At 36.6% G+C, this 15,168-nt stretch overlaps 2 protein-coding genes across 2 annotated transcripts in view; one reads left to right on the forward strand and one right to left on the reverse strand.

Moving 5' to 3' along the window:
- The first annotated feature begins 8,694 nt into the window (after positions 1-8,694).
- On the forward strand, positions 8,695-13,553 carry LOC148942673 (uncharacterized). Its single transcript, XM_089102323.1, has 3 exons — positions 8,695-9,826; positions 10,211-10,717; positions 13,342-13,553. The coding sequence occupies exons 1-3, from the start codon at positions 8,695-8,697 to the stop codon at positions 13,551-13,553; spliced, it is 1,851 nt and encodes a 616-aa protein (XP_088958449.1).
- A 1,320-nt stretch (positions 13,554-14,873) lies between these two features.
- Positions 14,874-15,168, reverse strand: part of LOC148942674 (zwei Ig domain protein zig-8-like) — a 77,518-nt gene continuing 77,223 nt past the window's right edge. The window contains exon 6 of the mRNA XM_089102235.1: positions 14,874-15,059. Within this exon, the coding sequence (XP_088958361.1) occupies positions 14,965-15,059 (95 nt within the window). The 3' untranslated portion in view covers positions 14,874-14,964. The remainder of the gene's footprint in view (positions 15,060-15,168) is intronic.

Below are 15,168 nucleotides of genomic sequence, written 5' to 3' on the forward strand. Positions count from 1 at the left end.
AATATAGAACCTTAATGAAATTCACACCATCATATTCAGCGTATCAGAGAACCCTACCATAGAGGTTTCAAGCTCCTATCTACAAAAATGTGGAATTTTCCATTTTTTGCCAGAAGAAAGATCACGGATGCGTGTTTATTTTATTATTTTTTTTTCCCAGGGGTAATCGTATTCACCCAGTAGTCCTAGAATATCGTAGGAGGGCTCATTGGAACGGAAATTAAAAGTTCTAGTGCCATTTTTAAGTGAAAAAAAAATGGAGGGCAACTAGGCCCCCTCCCACACTCATTTCTTTCTCAAAGTCACCCAATTAAAATTTTGAGATAGATAAATATGTCTTTTACGATGACTTACTCCCCCACAGCTCCCAGGGGAAGGGCTGCAAGTTTTGAACTTTGCCCATTGCTTATATATTGTATTGGTTATTGGGAAGTATACAGACATTTTCAGGAAGAATTTTTTCTGGTGGGGGGGGGATGTAGGAGGGGGTTACTCGGGAGAATCTTTCCTTGGAGGATGTTTCTTTGGGGTAAGGGACATTTCTATGAAGGGGGTGCCGGATTTCCAAGCATTATTTAAAAAACGATCAGAAATTAAATTAAAAAAAACAGGTTTTTTTTCAACTGAAAGTAAGAAGCAACATTAGAACTTAAAATTAACAGAAATTATTACGCATATGAGGGGGTTCTCCCCCAAGTCAATACCTCGCTCTTTACGCTATAGTTTTTTTTAGTGCTTTCAAAAGAGCTATCTATTCTAATTAAACGGTCTTTGTGATTCAGGGGTGTGTGAATTAAAATTTGTTTTTTACTTTTAACGGAAAGAGCGTGGTATTGACTAAGGGGAGAACCCCATCATATGCGTAATAACATATACGTAATAAAAAAAAACAATAAGAAAAACAAGCGATACGGCTCAATAGTAGTCAAAACTTTTAAAAACGGAACTTTGATGTCAATAAATCTATCAAAACAATGGGCTTATAATGCTGATTCTAAATATATGAATTTTATTAAGTTTAGTATTACTCATCAAAGGCCTGAGAAAATTTACCTGATTTTTTAAAGAGGGGGGAAACATCCACTAAAAGTGAAAGAATTTTAATGAAAATCACACCGTCAGATTCAGCGTATCAGAAAACCCTATAACATAGGTTTCAAGCACGTATCTGCAAAAATCTGCAACTATGTATTTTTTGCCAGAAGAAAAATATACGAATATAGAAGTTCGTTACGTAAGTTAATTTCTAAATTACGTCAGAACCAAATTTAGAGACAGCCATTTAGCAAAAGAAAAGTAAAATTTTTTGCAAATTTTGTTTACTTATTCAATGACGGTGAGCCAAAATAAAAGCTGCATTAACTAAAAAACGATCAGAAATTAAATAAAAAAAAACGAGTTTTTTAAATTGAAAGTAAGGAGCGACATTAAAACTTAAAACGAACAAAAATTATTCTGTAAATGAAAGGGAATGTCCCCTCCTCAACGCCGCGCTCTTTTCTCTAAAGTTTTACTCTGTCTAACAACTTAATTTTTTATCAAAATAAAAAACTTTAGCGTAAAGAGCGAGGCGTTGAGGAGGGGACAGCCCCTTTCATATACGGAATAATTTCTGTTCATTTTAATTTTTAATGTCGCTCCTTACTTTCAGTTTAAAATACTTGTTTTTTTTATTTAATCGAAAACTAGGTCAAGTTTAAAGCAAACTAAATTTCAATTTATAATCTCATAATCTGTGTTCATCGACGGTTTAATATCAAAAATTATTGTAAAGAGGCATACATTTGGAATAATTTCTTTTCTAACTTCTGTTCTTTAGAAGGTTTAACATTGCTCATTACTTTAGTCCTAGGAAAAAAGTTGCCTAGCGACTTGACTGAGCTATTCCAGCGTCTTCAAAAGCACTCCTGTACTGAGGGGAAAAATTCTGGGTACACGGGCAAGTCTTCCTTGTCCTTCTCAAGCGTTGTATCCGGCTCAACCTCCTATTGTAATCAAGTTTGTTTTTTACCATCCTGTATACGCTTGCTTTGAAAGGGTCTCGCGGGGCTCCTTTTCTTTGGATTTTAATTACTACTCCATTGTGTTTAGAAATTTCTTGCCTTCTTTTCCACTCGTAGTCAAAGTTTGACGGACACTCCATGCGCGTAACCTTGTCTCTTGCTTTTGGTTTGTTCATATTGTCTTGTCAGGCTTCATTTGAGTTTTCCCAAATTACTGAACCATCAGACAAGAATAAATCATTTCTGATCAGAAACAGATTTTTAAGACGAGTTGCTGGGCTACCAGTCCAGCCCGTTGAAACCTGGTTTAATTTATACGACTCTGCTTAAATCCGGAATTTTTAAAAAGAAGAATTAAACGATAACATTAAACAACTCTATTTTATTTACATACAAATTAAGTTTTCGGTATCTACGATTAAAGCTAATTAGCACTAAATTCAACCATTTTTCTTCTATAAAGTTTGATAATCCCAAGGTCTTTTCAGGAGAAGAAACAGAAATTTTTAAGACGAGTTGCTGGGCTACCAGTCCAGCCCGTTGTCTCTGACTGAATTGAGCAGCTGGGAACTGGATGAGGCAAAAACAAATGACTGAAGTGATTTAAAAAAAAGAAGTAGGGGCTATGTCTAAACGACCAGGCAAAAACAAACCATACGCGAGCATACGAAGTTTTTTAGGAGTACCAGTTGCTTCCTGTCCGGTCCCTCTAAACCTGGTTTATTTTTTAACGACTCTATTGAAAAACAGAATTAGAATTAAAACGATAAGATAATACAACTCTATTCTATTTACAATTAAATTTGGTTTTTGGTATCTACAATTGAAGCTGCGTTTTGTCAGAATCAGTCATTTCTTTACTGAGAAGTTTTCAAATGCAAAAGTCTTTCCAGTTGACGGAAATAGACGTTAGACTGTTTCAGAATTTAGCACCTGGGACCTCAATGAGGTAAAATAACGACTTATACGAATTGGTAAAAACCAGAGGGTGTAAGTCACCCCAACTCGCCCCCTCTTTTGAGCCACCCCTTAGTCCTAAATTGGTTTCAAAGCAGTTAAATCCAAGCTGAAGACTGACTGAATGCAGAAGCTGGCTAAATCTAACAGTTGAATTTTGTAGCCAAGTTGCAGACTTCCTTTATGCAAGAAATAGCCAAGTCTTTACAAAGTACTATATATTAAACACTGTCTAAGATAAAATTTATAAAGTCAAGTCAGTAGAGTTAACTTAATAAAGAACGATGCGTTACCTATGTTTTGCTTTCTTCCTGATAACCTCACACAAAAACAATAAAAATTCAAGAGGAGTTGTTGCCCTCTGACTCGTTAAAAGTACAAATAATTTGTCTCAAGTGGGACAAATGATCCACACAACCCCAATGGTAAAACTGCAAATCATTCTATTAAATTAGTCTTAAGCAGCGTTGCCAACGCGGTACAATTGTGCCGTTTTTGGTACAATTTAGAAAATTCGGTGCAATGGGGTGCATTTCAAAACTGTTTAGTAAAATCCAAAATCTTCGGTACATGTTAGCTCGTATTCTGTTATATTCACTCCTCTCTGAATCGAAAATCTCGTCTAGTTGATCGACAAATTTTGGAAAAAGAAGTATATATTTTTGTGAGGAATTTTTCAGGATCTATTATTCATAATTGAATATACATTGAATATACATATTTTAAAATACATTAAAGTGATTAGTGCTATTTATGAGAATAATATTACTACAGTTTCCGTAGGAAATGAGTTATCGCTATTTATATGAATCATGTTCATGGACTTTGTCCTACGGATCTCAACAAAGGAAATAAGAGAACACAGAATCAATTGGGGAAGTAAGATTCCCCTAGAATTAGATATTGCTGATGGTTTAAGAATAAAAGATGAAATTATTGGCAAAATTTATGAATTTTCAGAGGTTTTGAGGGTTCAGGGTGTAGAGATAGATTAAAAAGATTAAGATGGCTAGGATACGTTCTGCGAGTGAAGAATGACAGATTGCCAAAGATAATCCTTATTGGCCAACCGTCTAGGGCCAAATGAAAAGTAAATCATATCATAAGCGGGTAGGAGGATATCGTAAGGAAACATTTAATGAGAGTGAGGACTTCTAGGGGTGTGTGTAAAGAGGGGGACTTTAAATATACGTGATGGAGGAGGAGCGGACGTGACTGTGTTGGCCTCACGTGGATTGGTGCTGCGGTGAGTTATTAGTAGTATTGGTAGTAGCAGTAATAGTAGTAGTGGAAGCAGTAGTATTGGTGGTGGCGGTGGTAGTAGTAGTATTTATAATTTGTTAAGATTATTCCCTTTGTCGGTTAACTGTTAAGTCTTTGCTTTGACAGTGTTTTCTAAAAAAAAGAGTGAATAAAAATCATGTTATTACTATTCAAAGCGTTCTGAGACTGGGTTGGCCAAATTTGTATGCAGAAATTTGCATAGGGCCGCAATGCGAACGACAAGAGAGCGGAGAGTGAAAAACTCATCAGCTGAAGCTTTGATATCCAATATATAAATGCTATCTACCAACACAGTTACTTTGGACTAGTTCATCTTAAATTAATTTTTTTCCTTTGTATAGTTTAGAAGTGCCCATTAAGGATTTATTATTCGTTCAAAATTGAAAGATTTATTCAATTTTTATGTGAAGATAAAATGAAAATGTTTCACTAAATCGGGTTTTTTCATGAATTATAGTGAAAATACTAGAGTGGGTTTTTCTTAAATATTAGACTTTGCTTTTTAAATTTTAAGAAGCAATTTACACCCTTTCTATTGGAACCCTAGCATAGTTCAGAATGCTCTACGTCCCTGATCTAATAATGAAGTAATGGTGATATTTTTATTCAGTCTGGCAATAATACGTTTCTGCAGACTTTATTCCTTATGACATAACTTAATCAAGCCTTGAACTAGTTTTGATGTGAATAATAATATCCTGAATCACCACAAGGATTGTATGCAAGATTCTAACCTAGAGGGGGCATGCATTTAGGACGGGATACAACTTTACACAATGTACAATTAAATGGAAAATATTAGATATTGGAGGGAGAATTGAAGAACTTTGTTTCAAAGATCTGTGTAAAATTATCAAGGAGCAGAAATTGTCAATATTATTTGATAGAAATACAAAATTTACTTATTCTTGGTTGCTAATGAGTAGTAGGGCTTTCAGGAGATCCCATGGCGCTACTCTTTTCTTCTTTACTAGTTCAAGACCTGAGAGGTGTTTGAATAGCCCCTCAATGATTTAATATGTTCAAGGGGCCCTATGGGACTGCTATTTCCGTATTTACTAGTCCAAAGGCGGAGACGTGTATTAGCGCCCCTGCAAAGACGTACTGAAAAAGGAATGAGATGTACATGTTATTTTATCATTAAGGTTTTGAAAATAAAATCTTTCTACATCAACTACCTCCGTCTCTCTAGGGAGCTAAAGGTGATCATCTTAAGTGAGTGCTCTGTGCATAAGAATATTTCTGAGGGTTATTTAGTTTGTAATCAGCAGTGTGAGAGATTTCTTAGATAAAGACAGCGTGAGAGACAATTTAAAATAAATGAAGTGGACAACTAAAATCATTGAGAATATTTTTAAGCAAAAAGTGGTTGAATCGGAATGATCATTTTCAAAGCTTTTCAGTACGAAAGAGAATTTTCAATCAAAGTATGATTGATGATATTATGAAGAAGGAGTCTCAAGCCCAGCATTAGACTGTGAGACTTCTGCGTTTAGGTCCAAAAGTATTTATCTAGTTGATATTGATGTCCTAATCAAAGCAAAACAAAGTCACATTGTACATTTGTTTAAACATTACCTGGACTTTAAATTACACCTCCCTCCCTCTCTGGGGGAATCAATGAAAGATCATCTTCAGTGGGATCGTCGATGTAAATTTTTTTTTTGAACACGAGTTAGTTTGTGATTAGCAGTACAAGGGTCAATAGTGTAAAATGTTCTATACATGTCAACAATATCATTCCCATTTTGAAGTTGGAAAATATTAAATTTGAATTTTTTGTGTTTTATGTGTGTTTCAAGACATTCTATGAGATGTAAAAAAAAAGTTAAAAAAACTCAAAAAAAAAACTAAAAAAAAACACAAAAAAGTTTGGGGGGAGGGGGGGGGTTGGCAGGAGGGAAGAGGTGCAGGGGTTGGAGGGAGGGTGGAGGGATAGGGTTGAGGGATAGGGGTAGGACTTGGGGCCCAAAAGCTGTAAATTAAAGTTGTCGGTCAAAAGGATGGGTACTTCAGCTTGTAAAATAGGTTTAGGAAGGACATTACATAAAGAACTTGTTCTGAAAAATATGTTCGAGAGGGAGCCAAAAGTTGGGGGGATGGGGCCCTTTTGTATCTCAAATCATCTTCTAAAATGCCTCAAACTGTTTCACCCAAATAATTCCCTAAAATGCCTAAAACGGTTTCGCCCAAATAATCCCTAAAATGCCTAAAACGGTTTCGCCCAAATAATCTCTAAACGTAATTTCAGCGTGTTCCCTTTGTTTTGACATCCCTGCGCTGTCACATTTGAAATTTCTAGGAAATCCTTTCCCGCGTTAATCTCCTCATCTCTTAGATTAAAACATTCACCCGGAGTCAATTCTCCTGGATGAACACCAACAAATCAATCAACCTTGACATCATCTGTCAGACATTAATGAACTTCGCCCGGAAACAATCAACCTTGACATCATCTGTCAGATATTAATGAACTTCACCCGGAAACAATCAACCTTGACATCATCTCTCAGACGTTAATAAACTTCGCCCGGAGACATTTTTCCGAAACCTGTTCTCCCTGGGGATTCCATGCCCATATATGGTGTCCTGTCGGACTGACAGCACAGGTGTTCTCCCTAGGGACTCTATGCCCATATAAGGTGCTACCACGTGGTTCGTCCGGGAGCTCATTTATATATTATATATACAAATATATATATATATATATTTATATATATATATATATATTTATATATATATATATTTATATACATATATGTATATATATATATATATATATATATATATATATATATATATATATATATATATATATATATATATATATATATATATATATATATATATATTTCATCCATGAAAAACATCAAATAAATTGACCGACACTCATAACCATCCAAGAAACATCCATAAAAGTGAGAAAAATCCTGTTTTTTTCAAATGAGAAAAATCCTGTTTTTTCATTCTCAGTGAGAAAAACCATAAACCACGTGGTTCGTCCCGGGCTGGTACCCCCCCTTCTACTGTTGAACTACGATCTTCTATTGAAAGCCATCAAGCTGAGCGTGTGAATCTCGAAAAAAGGTTGCTTGAACTAGAAGTTAAAGATCGTCAGCTGAATTTAGTTATTCACGGCCTGCCAAAAGAGAAAGCAGGTCAATCTCTTACCGAAAATATTGAGACTTTATTCAAAGAGAAATTAGAGATTGAAAAAGATATTCCTCTTAAAAAAGTGTACCGCATAAAGAGTGTTAGCCCCATTACAGTTAGAAACAACAAACAAGCTGGAGTATCGCCTGTTCTTATTTCCTGTGCGAATAATTTGGACTTGCAAATGCTATTGGGCAATGTAGGCAAACTTAAAGGAAGCGGTATAAGAATTTGTACGGATTTGCCTCCTTCACTAAATGCCCTACGTAATGAGCTTTTAGCCAAGGCACGTGATCTTAAAGCTCAGCAAATATCCAAGTTCACGCGAGTGAAACAATCCGGGGCCAGACTATTGCTGCAAACTAGAAACGATATTTCTTGCCCATGGGTAACACATGACGAATGCTAATATTGGTTGTATATATATCTATATAATGATTTGTCAGATTGATTATGTTGTTTGATTCAGTATATAATCTATGCTGCTTAGGAATGTGAAGATCGATAAGTAAAGTGTCCTACTAAAAAGAAGTGTATTTATCTCGTCGTCTGTGTTCTGCTTTATTTTTGTTTCCTTTCTTTTTGCTCTTTTCGTTCCTATGTGCTTTCTTTTTTTTCGTATTTTGCTTATTTCCAAATCCCTGCTCATCTATCTCTGAGCTCCTAGGCCTAAATTCATTAAAATTGGTTCAGTTTTCTTGCCGTATATCTTTTGTTGCAGAAATTCTACAGGAACGTACCCGCACTGTCATCGTTTTAAACTTCAAAAAGGTTTGAATTTTTTTCACTGCGTCATCCCGGCCCACCGCCAAGTGGAGAATATGGGTGAGTAATTTTTTTCTAATTTGAATGGTGGTGGCTGTGGTGGAACTCGCAATAGGTTGAGTGAGTTGGAGGGGAGACCCTTGAATTTATTACAAATTCTTTCATGCATTGATAGAGAGGATGAAAACACTTATGATTATTTTATTAATAATTTACCCCTGAACAAATACCTTTCTCTAGGAATGATTATGAGTAAACCAAATAAGAAGTATCTCAGAACAGCATTTCTAAATTATTGTGGACTTATGAGTAGTTTAGAAAACATTTCACTATTGCTTCCCGACCATAAGATTGATGTTTGGGTGCATGTGAAACATTTTTAAATGAACAATCTTCTGAGCTAGCTCATATAAATGGGTATAAGTTGTTATTTAAAAAGTGAATAGGTAGACAGAGAGGAGGGTTGGCTTTTTTTGTAAATGATAGTAGACCTGTAAGAGAAGTGAATGATCATGATTACCTTTATGAACAAATGTCATTTGAATTTTTTGCTATTGAGCTAGAGATAAGTCCTTCGAAAGTATTACGTTGCGCCCTATATAGGCCGCTGAGTTCGGCTGCTAAACAATTTGTAGAAAAGTTCGATGAACTTAGCTCGCTGATGAACCAAAGAAAGTGTAAGTTAATGATTTTGGGTGATTTTAATATTGATATTAGTAATGTACATAGGGATGTGAATTCAATGCTTTCAAATAATGTTGCCGTTGACTTTGTAACGATGTTTATGTCAGCGGTTTTGCTTCCAACATGCCGGATCCCGACAAGAATCACGGAGTCGTCAGCGTCGTTAATTGACAATATTTTCACAAATTTCGAGACACTGGGTTGTAACGTTATAGTTGGTGATACTTCTGACCATTTTATGATCCTGTGTGACCTTCAAACGGGTCCCTCCCCTAAACCCTCTTCATTGAGGTCAAGAAGACTGGATGCTGCTTCGATTGATAAACTGAAAAGTTTACTGTCCCAAGTCGACCAGTCTCCCTGCTTAGAATGCGACGACGTGGACAAAGCTACTGAATACTTCATCAACCAGTTTGAAATAGTACTTAATAAGGCATGTCCTTTATCAAGCCAGCAAGCTAGGCGTTATATTAAACCAAAGAGACCATGGATTACAGCTGCTCTTCTGTCCTCTATCCATACCAAAAATAACCTCTTTAGGAAATTCATGACAGATCCTACACATGAAAATCAGGCCAAATTTCGGCAGTACAGAAATTGTCTGACAAAGTTACTGCGACAAGCGAAGCAGTCATACTATCTTCATGAATTTAAAAATGCTGAAGGGTCCCCAAAAAAGACTTGGTTGATTATTAATGAATGCCTTGGGAAAAAGAAAATGAAAAACCTTCCGGAAGAGATATTATCACCAAAATACAAGAAAATTGTTAAAGGAAAGCGAAATGTTGTTGGTGTCCTAAATGAGCACTTCGCAAATATTGGTCACGTAACATCGCTTGAGGCAGCAACTCGAAGTTTACCCGATTCAGCATATTTTACTTGCATGCTGCCTCCATCGGATTGCTCTCTTTTCCTAACGCCAGTGTCAGCGGACGAATTACTGCAAGTTATATACCAACTGAAGAATGGGTCGTCGAAAGGTACGGATGGCTCGTCGACAAGCCTATTAAAACGGATAATTCCTGATGTTACAGAATTTTTAGTTTATGTTATCAACTTATGTTGTTCAAGTGGACGTTTCCCAGCTTGCTTAAAATCTGCACGTGTTTTAGCCCTGCATAAGGGTGATGACGTGAAAGATCCAACAAACTACAGGCCAATCTCGATCCTATCTTCATTCGCAAAGGTAATTGAACGATGTCTTTACAACCACATAATGAAGTTTTTTGATAAGAGGGGATGTTTTAATGACCCTCAGTTTGGGTTTAGAAAGGGGCATAGCTCTGAACGTGCTATTCTGACACTCGCACAGTTTATACACGACACTTTGGATAAAAAAAAAATTCCGGCTACTATATTTATAGATATAAAAAAAGCATTCGATACTATTTGTCATGCAATTTTGTTTCGTAAACTGGAAAATCATGGTATACGTGGACCTTCAAATTCTCTGATTGACTCATATTTAACTGAGCGCAGTCAGTTTGTGGATGGTGGAAATGCTACTTCTTCACTGCTTGGTATCACTGGTCAAGTCGGCGTTCCTCAAGGGTCCATACTTGGACCTCTACCCTTTCTTATTTATGTTAACAACATCAACAGGGCGATGGAAGATCTTGGACTGTATGTCCTATTCGCTGACGATACGGCCTCCACAGTTTGCGGTGCTGATGAAATGTCGCTTAAGAAGAATATGTTGGCAGCTTTCGAGAGGATAGAAACTTGGTTTGGTGCAAATAAATTATCTGTTAATATGTCAAAAACCAAGTTCATGATTTTCTCTCACACTGACCAGTCTTTACCTGAACTTAGTAGACTACCCATTGATGAATATACTTATTTAGAGCGTGTATCTACTATGAGATATTTAGGTGTGCTAGTTGATCAGAATATGAGTTGGAAGGAACACATTGCTAAATTGCGGATGAAGTTGGGAAGCAATGTTGGGATATTGTGGCATTTGAAATTTATTCTACCTTTTCATGCAATGAGATCGGTATATTTTGCCTTAGTCCATTTTTATCTGAGTTATTGTCCCCTGATTTTTCTGAATACATTTAAAACCCATATAAAACCACTTCAAAGGCAGCAAAATAAAGCACTGCGTATCCTGAAAACTTTCATCCCCTCCCCAATATCCCTACCATCAAAATCACCAAATAAAAGTATATATTCTTTCCTTAATATATTACCAGTGGGATTATTATTATTTCTTCATGGATTGATGTTTTGTGTTAAGTATTTTGCTAAAATTCTACCGAAAATTTTCTACGCTATGGATCTATTTAACCAATGTGAGGACGATTATGGAACGAGGGGATCTTTTAAGTATGTTGAATCCCGAGCGTGCACTGAGAAATCAAGGTTCTCACTCAGGCACTGCATAACCAAACTTTGGAATGTGCATGGATCGGGTCTTAATATTGGTCTTGCTGTTGGTACACTGCGGGATCATTTAAAAACTCTTTTACTAACCCTTTGATCATTTTTATTTAATTTTTTTTAATTCAGTTATGGTCTTCCCGCTGGCACATTCTATTGGTAGGGTTTCCCCACGGCTTCACTTCACTATTTTTGGTGTTTTTTTTTAGTTTGTTCTCCATTTGGCTGCTGGCTTGGGATGATGCTTGTTACGTCATACATTTTCTTTCTTTTTTATCTATTTACAAAAGAGTGTGATTATGTACAAATGCAGTTATATATTATGTTTTTTTTTTTTTTGTTATTGGTTGCCTGGTAATACGAGCTAAACTCTCAGCCGGACATACCCCTATTGTAGTTGTATTTAGTTTGTAAATAAAAGAACCTCAACCAGGGCAAGACTTTGCCGATAATAGTCCTAACAAGAAAGGAAAACTCAAATGAAGCCTGACAAGACAATATGAACAAACCAAAAGCAAGAGACAAGGTTACGCGCATGGAGTGTCCGTCAAACTTTGACTACGAGTGGAAAAGAAGGCAAGAAATTTCTAAACACAATGGAGTAGTAATTAAAATCCAAAGAAAAGGAGACCCGTGAGATCCTTTCCAAGCAAGCATATACAAGATAGTGAAAAAAACTTGATTACAATAGGAGGTTGAGTCAGATACAACGCTTGAGATTTAGCTTTTCAACATCTTTGAAGAGTTATACGTATTCTTCTCTTCATCTACAAAGCATTTTGCCACCCTTAGATAAGAACTCTGTTCAATTGATAACCCTAATCTCTAAAACTTATCACGGACTCAGTGTAGTGCAAGGGCTGAAACCATACAAGCAGTAGTTGCTTAGTTTTAAGCATTAGTTTCAGTCATTTACGAAACAAAACAGATAAAGACCACCGATGCGAAGACGAGGCCCAAGCTCCTGGCCTTCTGAAAAGGACTCGAAACTTCAGAAATATTGCTCTCCTCATCTTTATTAAAAAAGAATCATATACGAGATCAGGTTACTACTAATAATAACAACACACCGCAGCACTAAGCCTGAGGTCAACACATCCACGCACGTTCCTCATCCATCCCGATTTATTCAAAGCTTCCCTTTTTACACCCTGTCAGGAAGTTCCCATTTCCTTTAAATCTTTCTTTATGACTTTCTCCCACCCCAGACAAGGATGACCTGCTTTCCCCTTAGCCCTAGACAGTTGGCCAAAAAGGACAATCTTTGGTAATCTGTCATCCTTCATCCGCAGAGCGTGCCAGAACCACCTCAAACTCTTTTTATTATAACCCTTGAAAGCGGGATTGAACCAAATTTTTCGTACAGCCTACTGTTTGAAATACGGTCAGTCAGGCGGGTACCCAGAACAATCCGTAGGCAGTTTCTCTGGAAAACGTCTAGCAAAACTTCATCCGCTTTTCGGAGCGCCCATGCTTTAGAGCCGTATTTGACCACTGTCATCACTGTAGCTTCTAATATTCTAATCTTTTTTTGCAGACTTGTCTTCCTATTCTTCCAAACTTTTTTTAATTGTGAAAAAAACCATGATGGGCTATTCAACTTATAACATCTTCACTGCTCTCACGTCCAACGTCCACAAGATCAGGATAGCAACAGAAAAACTTGAAGAAGGCGACTTCAACATCATCGACGCAATTGAAATGCTTGAAGCTATAAAGAAACTTTTCGAAAGAATATAAAGTGTGAAATGAAGCATGTCATTGAGAGAGCAAAAGTATTTGCGAGAATGAGAGAAGTCGATGCAGAGGCAGATTTCGTCAGACATCATCGGTGACTTGGACCATTTCGTTTTGATAGTCAAGCTCAGAGTAAAGCCGAGATCCCAATGTATCAGTTCTATAGACAACAACATTTTAGAATCCTGAATAATGATAGGAGATAAGCTCAAAGCTTGCTTTGTCAATCATCAGCCATTTTGCTCCTCACTTCAACCTCCTTTAAAAAGGGTTTCAGGGTGATATATTGAGCTAGCAACCACTTGGTTTCAAAACCAAATCTTTCTTGGTTTTCAAAACCAAGAAAGACTTCCAGATTCTACTGCTTTTTAAGTAGAGCTTGAAGTTCTGTTTATGTTTTTCCTCGGCACTTCTTGCTTCAGAGAAGTCCTAGGTGAAGGTAATTACCGGCAACACCAGCTTAAGCAAGCCAATCTCCGTCGAAAATTGGCTGCGACAGCACCTGTTGCAGTTGCTGCTGCCGAAAGAACATTTAGAAAGTTCAAGTTTATTAAGAATTTTCTGAGAACTGCCGTGGTGGATTCTTGACTAGATTTCCTCATGTTGTTGACGAATGAGAAAGGCCTAACCGATGCCATTGACTTAAACAAGATTGCCCAGTGGTTGTCCACTTTGAAGAACAGGCAAATTCAAATATAGCTGACCTTGGTCACGCATTTAAGTATGATGTATTACGTTTTAGCTTCTTATTTGTCTCCGTGGATAAGCACAAATGATAAAAGATTAATATATAATAGATTTTCACGAGTCGTATAATGTGATCTTGGAGTTGTTAAAATGATGGGATCTTACCCCTCTCCGTTGGCCTTGGTGCTTCGAGCCACCCCTGTCAGTACTTACCTTGTTCTGACAGCAAGCTTTCATGGGCCATACTTTTTCCTTCAAGTTATACATATTGAAAATCCCTGAATAATTTTGGTTTAAACACGGTACATATAACATATCTTACTTTTTGCTATAGAGTTGGTGGTGGTGTAGGATGGTAGTATTGAGATAAAAATCTCATCGTACATTCTCAAAATTTTTGTTTTATTTTGCTTTTGCTTTTAACAATATCTAACATGCCCACCTTTTCCGCTAAAATAGAATATATATAAGGAAACCGGTTCAATTGCGTAATTAGGGGCTTTTGGTCCTGGAGCTGCATGGGTCATTTCCCGCAAAGGGTCTGAACTTCGAAACTTCGAAGTTCATTTTGAACTTTGAACTTCTGGAACCTTCTAATTAACAAATACTATGGCCAAATCTGCAACACACATCGCAGTTTACTAAATACGACTTCTTGCATTGACTCTGAAATTAATGTCTGAATTCTCTGTTTAAATGGGCTATTTCTGACGACCGACGCTACATTTTATCATATTATCAATGGATATGTGCCTTTTGATTTTTTTTTTTATCGTTCTGATTACAATTTGACTGTGTCGAGATTTTACTTTAATACCTAGCGGGTCAGTACACATTGGGAACTGAAGTTCGGGCCCCTTTGACGAGTCTATGACCTTAAAAATAGTACGTTAAAAATAACGTACGGTCAAATGAGCCTTTCTTCAGCATTGTATGACAATCCATTTTATAGGAGCCGGTGTCCCCCCCCCCGCTTCGTATATTTCCCCCGTGAAAAATTCTCGCTATGGAGAATTCCACCCGGAAAATTCATTCTGCAGAAAATACACCAAAATGAAATTCCCCTCGCAGAAAATCCTCCCGGAAAATTCCCCCCGCAAAAAATTACCCCTAAGACCATAAAAATTGCGAAAACAAAGCAGTGATTTAAACAACAGGAGTTAAACAACAGGGAATTAAAAAACAGTTATATTTGGTCCCTTTGTTAAACTTAAACACGTTTCCAAGATTATATATTGAAAATCCAGGTATAAAAAGAGCCGAAATATATATGCAAATTATAAAGCTTTCAACGATAATATGCCTTTCTTCTTTATAACAGAAAATAATTTAAGAGACATAAAACCACAGCGATTTCACCAAAGTGTTTCTTTAATGATCCACCATGCTGCATTGCTGCTGGAAACTCTGGAAGGAAATAAAAATTATTAGTTTTAAAACCGATCCAAAACTACCTAACTAGATCAGTTTTCGAAAACGGTTTTTCAAATGTTCTTTTTTTGTTTCTAAAAACCCC

This window comes from Artemia sp. Qi Xiang Cuo, chromosome 16, assembly GCF_049724085.1.
Source record: "Artemia sp. Qi Xiang Cuo chromosome 16, ASM4972408v1, whole genome shotgun sequence".
Taxonomy (NCBI): domain Eukaryota; kingdom Metazoa; phylum Arthropoda; class Branchiopoda; order Anostraca; family Artemiidae; genus Artemia; species Artemia sp. Qi Xiang Cuo.